Source organism: Macaca nemestrina, chromosome 12 (genome assembly GCF_043159975.1).
Source record: "Macaca nemestrina isolate mMacNem1 chromosome 12, mMacNem.hap1, whole genome shotgun sequence".
NCBI lineage: Eukaryota > Metazoa > Chordata > Mammalia > Primates > Cercopithecidae > Macaca > Macaca nemestrina.
The window spans coordinates 115,082,484-115,089,218 of NC_092136.1; the positions used below are offsets into that span (position 1 = coordinate 115,082,484).

General features: G+C 37.3%; 1 protein-coding gene across 13 annotated transcripts in view; it reads right to left on the reverse strand.

Annotated features, from left to right (window-relative positions):
• Positions 1-6,735, reverse strand: part of LOC105476461 (cell adhesion molecule 1) — a 338,295-nt gene that overhangs the window by 65,661 nt on the left and 265,899 nt on the right. For all 13 annotated transcript variants that reach the window (XM_071075615.1, XM_071075619.1, XM_011732425.3 and 10 more), the window contains exons 2-3: positions 6,106-6,252; positions 4,311-4,463 (exon numbers count right to left, since the gene is read on the reverse strand). In XM_071075615.1, coding sequence (XP_070931716.1) covers positions 4,311-4,463; positions 6,106-6,252 — 300 coding nt within the window. The remainder of the gene's footprint in view (positions 1-4,310; positions 4,464-6,105; positions 6,253-6,735) is intronic.

The following is a 6,735-nucleotide window of genomic DNA, read 5'->3' on the forward strand; positions in this document are numbered from 1 at the left end:
ACTACCCGTTCATCTTCAGTGGTATCTCTCGGTGGAGAGTCTTTATTGCCTCCATTTGGTTCATAAAGATGAGGGTGGGTTCCTACCACGTTATCAATCATGTCTGCTGGTCCAGAGTAAGGAAATGAAAAGGGGCAGGTACAGATAAGGATCGCGGAAAATTCACCAATGTCTCCTCCAGATTTCATTTGGGGGCTGAGAGCCTGACAGGCAGCTAGGTCCGCATCTGGATTATTCATTGTTTGGCATTATCCAAACAATCGCAACAGATACATTCTATTCTATAACACTTCAGAGTGAGTCTTGAACCAGTGCTAGTTCCTAGGATTACATGCCCAAAGAGCTGACATCATCTTCAACTTTATGGCTAAGGTAAAAATGTGGAAAACTTCAAAAGCATTAGAAAATGTGCCCAGTGTTGCAATGGCTCACGCCTGTAATCCCAGCACTTTGGGAGGCAGAGGTGGGCGGATCACCTGAGGTCAGGAGTTTGAGACCAGCCTGGCCAAAATGGTGAAACCCTGTCTCTACCAAAAATACAAAAATTAGCCAGGTGAGGTGGCAGGCACTTGTAGTTCCAGTTACTTAGGAGGCTGAAGGAGGAGAATCACTTGAACCCAGGAGGCGGAGGTTGCAGTGAGTCGAGATCATGCCACTGCACTCCAGCCTCAGTGACAGAGGTAGACTCCGTCTCAAAAAAAAAAAAAAAAAAAAAATTTGCCCAGTGTAGAAAAATAAACGGCTTATTTATTGTTGAGATCACCATCCTATGAAATCACTGAATGGTTTTTTTCCAAGCCCATAAATAGTTTTCTCAAGATTGTGACCAGTATTTCTGATCTTTGCTAAGGTTAGAAGAAGAAATAGGCATTTATACTGGGAGTTGTTTGGTTTATAAAATAAAATCTGATAATGCGAATCATAATAGTTTATTGATATGTTACAAAGTTGACTTTGCTCAGTTTTTTTTTTTTTTTTTTTTTAAGAGCAGGAAAGCTTTCAAAAATATAAATGAGGTGATTTAAATCTGTTTCTCTGAAAAAAAGGGTTGGACAAGAAAATCTTAAAACTTATTTTGGTCTATTAATTCTACCCTGTTTTTCCTTTAGCTTCATAATGTCTACTCTAATACAAAAGGTTAGTAAAGTATAAAAATCCATTTATAAGAAAAATGAATTAAAACTGCTGCTAACCAGAGAATATACTTACGCATGGTCCACTAAACAAGCACATTTAGTAAAAACTGCCTGCAGCCATTAATGAAAATAACCAAAGATATTTCTAAGGAGGTGCATATAGATGAAAACCTGAATGAAAATCACAGAGGGAAATACTAGAAAACAGTAATGAAATGTCAAGGTTCTTCTTAGCTACCCCAAATCTATAAGAGTGCTAATTATAAACATTACGCCTACAACATTTAACAAAAATCAGCAATATCAAGATGAGTCACATTAATTACAACAAAAGAGGAGTCTTAAAGCTGATCAGTATGTGAAATCTCACTCTAAGACCCTTTAAAATAATTAGGTTCTCCTGTTCCTGGAATCTTAAGAACGAACACTAATCTTAGAAGGACAGGACTGTGATAATATTAGCTACTATTATCAGTAACTATATTAATCTTAAAGAAGTGTATTCTCTGTCTCATTCATCTGCTCTCATGAATAGGAGTATAAAGAGCGTCCTACAGTATGTTTGGAGAAAGAAACAAAATTGTCACAAGTGGAAGGAGTGAATGAATATCCTTAAAGGCACCAAATGCATGCAAAATATCATAGGAGAGTCTTCAGATTTTACATGGATAAGATCATAAGCATAATAGTAACTATAGAATAGCATAGACAACATTAACAAATACCCATCTCCATATCTTATAATTATGCTGAAGTTGTTACTGAGTGCATCAAATAACTAATAGACACACGCACTAAAATGAGAATCTTCAACCTATCAAGAAGTTTGACAGCTGTGTAAGTACACGCGGAGTCCTTTTCAGAGAACTGCAGATAGCAACGAAGACGCTAATGTCATTCTTCATTCATTATAATATCTGAAAACTCTAAACCTTACGAGAAAGGTTTGAATATAAGAGTATCAGTGGAAATTGTCAGATTTTGGGAAATGAAAGACTCAAACACTGATGACAACAATTTTACTCTGTCAAGGAATCCTGGAGTAAATTAAATGGAAAGAATATTAAGTGAATGAATAATATCTGCAGAAAGAACATCTACTACTTTTTAGAGTGCTACTTTCGAGTATATTTAAGTTAATGCTTCTATAAAATACAAGTAGGAACCTATTACTTCTAGAATAATCAGACCTCCTAAAGGATTACAGGCATAATGCCTCTCAAAATTCTAGTGCTTGCACACTGGCTCCCAAGCACATGGTGTATTCAGAGCCAAACTGATCCATGCAGTGGTTTTGAGAATAAATGTATCAGGCACCAGAAAATGACAGGCAGTAGTAACTGCTTGCCAATGGCTAGATATGCTCCTGAAAACAGAAGATGTGCGCCTTTTGGGGGGAAAAAAAAAATCTTAAAACAAAAGCATTCGGTATTTAACTGAAAACAACCTAGACTGGAAGACACCAATGTTGTAATTATAAAACAGAATTGTAAGGTTTATTCCAAATTCTAAGATTCTTGGTTCTTACTGAGTGCTTTGTAACCTGGGCAAGATGTCTAACGTCTGTTATTATCATTTTACTTCTGTGAAAAACAACATATAAATACGTAAAGGTATATGTAGTAAAATACTCTGAAAATTCAAAATGCCATAAATAGATTTTATTTTATGACTGTCACATTTGTGGAGATGCCATAAACGATGATGAGTCAAAGGGTGGATGAGTGGATGGTCAATTTGAAGTCTGTGTTACTAATGACTTACTCCAACAAGCAAAGAGCGTTTTCAAATACTCTGATACAAGCAGACAGACAGAACACTTGAAATGGATGCTTGCGAATTTGGTACATCTGCAAAATACCAAAATAGTCATCGCAGCAAAACCTCCCATGCTTACTATTTCTACAGGTCTAATCTGGATTAAGACCACAATAGTGGCAAATACAAATACCTGAAACAAAAACATCTATCATTAAACACAGACCAGATTAGAAATTGCATGGACAGGTTTTAAACACAACTTTCTAAAATCAATACTCCTCTTGTCAAAAACATATATGTGAGCATTAGGGTTATGTTTTAGCTTAATGAATAAAAAAATTTTCCCTTCTACAGCTGTGTTGAAGTAAAGTAATGAGGCAGCAGCTCAATATGTACATCCATAAATACATATATGTGCACACATACCAAGCAAAAATGTCCTTCATATTTATCTTTCCTCTTTAATCTTCATATCATTACACTGAAAAGCTGCAGTCTGCCGCCTCAAATAGACTTTGATTCATCATCTTCCCGAAGGTGTAAATCAGAGATCTTGCCTCATGCTATAGTGTATGTCCTTGAAAATTCAGTTTCAAGACTCCAAATCAGCTGGTGTTATGCAGTAGAGTAAGCTTGTCTAAAGGTGACTAATTCAGACCACCTTCAACATAGAAATATCTGCTGACTATATTAAAATATAAACATGGAAACCTGGCTACTGGGATTTTGCTGAAACTCACAATCTGGTGATCATAAATGAAGACACTCAGCTCACTGGAGGTGCACCTCGCAGCCTGTCAACAGTTATTTGCTTATTATCAGTAAAAGCGCTCTTAACTCTTTTATGTCCAATGACGGCAATTTGTGGCAAAGTATATGTTCATGGGGTATGATTTTTTTACAGTATAATCTAGAGTATAAGCAATAAACAAGGCCATAAGTCTAGCCAATGAAAAGGAGATCAACAATATTAAAATGAGGATGTAACTCGGAAGTAAAAATCATTACGTGGATTTCATAACTGAGTTCTGCCATGGGGTATAGATTTGGTAGCCCATCTCCCCTTCCCCTGCACAGAAGGAAGAAAAAACTCCCGGTAGTTAGAAGCAATAACATTTCATGTGGTGAGTGATTCATTTGAGGGCTCTAAATTCTCTTGATCTTTGCTTCTGAAACTTGAGGGTTGAAACCCAAGAGCAGGTGGAATCTATAAAGACTGCTGATTGCCATTCCTTAGAGCATTTGGTAAAATAGGCTATTTTTAAAATTCAGCAAGATGGGCGGCAATTCTTCCTGAAACAAGTTTGAACAGGAGAATTCACCATTAACCTTTTCCTTGCTGCTGTAAGCTGTCTGGTAGTAAGGGCCATCCCCGTTCCATTTCCCTGAGTAAGCCCCACATGCATTTCTTACCCAGGACTGTGATGGTGGTGTAACTTTCCTGTGGGGGGTCGGTGTAGAGCTGGCAAAAGTATCTTCCTTCATCAGAAATTGAGACGTTTGTCAATGACACTTTGAGTTCACTGCTAGAAAAATTCAGCAACTGAAACCTGCTGTCCTTCAACGCTGTGAAACAAAACACAGAGTTAGTGATTGTGAGAAGGTGGACGGACGGTCTGTTTTCCTTAATCATGTATTAAATCTTGTTGTATCTGGTACTTCTTGACTATTTCGGGTGTCTGCAGTAACTTCATGTAGACAAATAACCCTGTCCAAAGGAAACTTATGCATATGAGTGCATGTGTGAGTGTACATATACAATCCAAATCCAGCTGATTTGGATTCTTGAATAGAATCACTGCCCATCTTGCTGAATTTTAAAAATAAAAAAATACATATATGCACACACATCCAGATATGCACTCTTCTACCTTGGCACAATTCCAAATGCTGTCAGTTTTCAGCACTTATTCATACACGTTTTCAAGTTTTCTACCAGAGACAGACAAAAAGAAAACAAAAGGAAAAAGCAGGTCATGAGTCCTCTGAAGCAGGGAGTGTCAGGCCCCCCTAGCCTTTGGGCACTGGAAGTTCAGGGACTAGGGCCTACAGCCTTTTAAAATGCCTCAAAAAGTATAAGTAAGACTTTCAAAAAACAAGGATTTCAAATTATGAAACAGAACTAAAAAGGCCTTCATATTAATTACAAAAGCAAAAGGAAAACTACTTTAAAAACTTATAATCTAATAGCAAAATAAACCTAATTAACTTGGATTCACCTTAACATATTTGATGTGATTTGAGGTGGAGCTGCCAAAAATGGATGACCTCGAGCCTACGGAGGCCTTAAACTGGTCCTGCGGTTTCCTAAGTACATTTGGCTTCACAGTATGAAACTGATTAGGCATTAAGCAGGAAATCAAAATCACTGCAAAACTGATACATGTGGGCCTCTTATTTATTTCAAATGTTCTCTTTCAAAATCCTTTTTTAATTTTGGCAAAGACTAACTTAGTGTATGACGAAAATTCACTTTAAGAAAAGAAGCTGGCTTATTTCCTTTTATCTTCTCTCAACCCTTTAAATGTTCCTTAGGTTTATCAACGTTTTCCATAGGTCATGAATGACCCTGAGGTATTGGGGAGGAAGGGGATAAGCAGCTGGGAAGGAACATGCTTCACTTTGGTTAGGCACCGACGCTCTCCAATAACAATTTTTTTCAAAAGATTTGATTCTTGCTCTTACTAAGCCCTGACACTCATATGAACCATTTGTATTCTACACAAGTTTGTTGCAATTTTGGTTTTTGTGATATTACATTTGGAAAGATTTCAGCATATGGACACTTCCATATGCCAAAGGCTATGATGAGACAAGACTTGGTTTTATGCTTATAGGCATGTATTGCCTTGGAAACTTCAATCTTCAAACCAAAGGGATTACCTTTCATAATGCTGTATTTTCCTTGCCTTACCCTGTTTGAGTTGTTTGTGTCAGCTAAGTATTTGGGACTCAATTGCAATTCACCTTGAATTACTACAATCAATTTCTATTGCAAAGTAAGACTGCCTTACTTTTAAAAGGGGCCATTCAAGGTTTCTATTAAGTAGAAAGATTATGATTGCCTGTCTCTTCTTCCCTCTAAAGAATTGACTAAACTTTAAGCATCTAACATTAAATTTAAAAAAGGTGGCCTTAGCAATCTCTTTATCAAGACTCCATGTAGGAAAAAAAGTTGCCGTCTACAACTATAGGGATGGAAACTTACGCCTGAAGTCCCTGAAATAAATGGTCTGCCTGTTGGGATTCAGTAGCTGAATCACAGAGTCGTCACTCTTATTGACTTGGCAGCTGATGGTCGCAACCTCTCCCTCGATCACTGTCACGTCTTTCGTAAACAGATTCTGTCCATCACCTTAAAAAAAGGGAAGAAAAGGTCAGAGGAAAATTTCCATCAATTAAAATGTGATCAATGGGATCTACTAAAGTGGGAACTAGGCATATTAGAAAATGAACACAAGTAGCAATATTTAGCATGGCTCTAATACCTTTCTTTGTAGTCTACAAGACGAGTCTATTAATCCAAGACAGACCTAGGGACAAAATACTAAGCCCGGAATCACCATACTCTCAAAAGCTGTGATACAAAACGTTTCAGCCTCTAGTACTTTGTATAGTTGAGTAGTATACTGAGGAGGTATTGGAAAGGTCAGAGTACCGACTTTTGTGAATGCTGAAGCTCTCGCAAATGGAGTAGGGAAGATAGATACAGCCAAATTTAGCTTACCCGTCCTTGAGCTAAGCTATTTGGTCAGCCTCACAGAAACTCAAGGAGCCACTTAATAGAAGTAGGTAGGAGGGTTCAATAAATAATCTCGTCTTGTTAGTTGATGTTGAC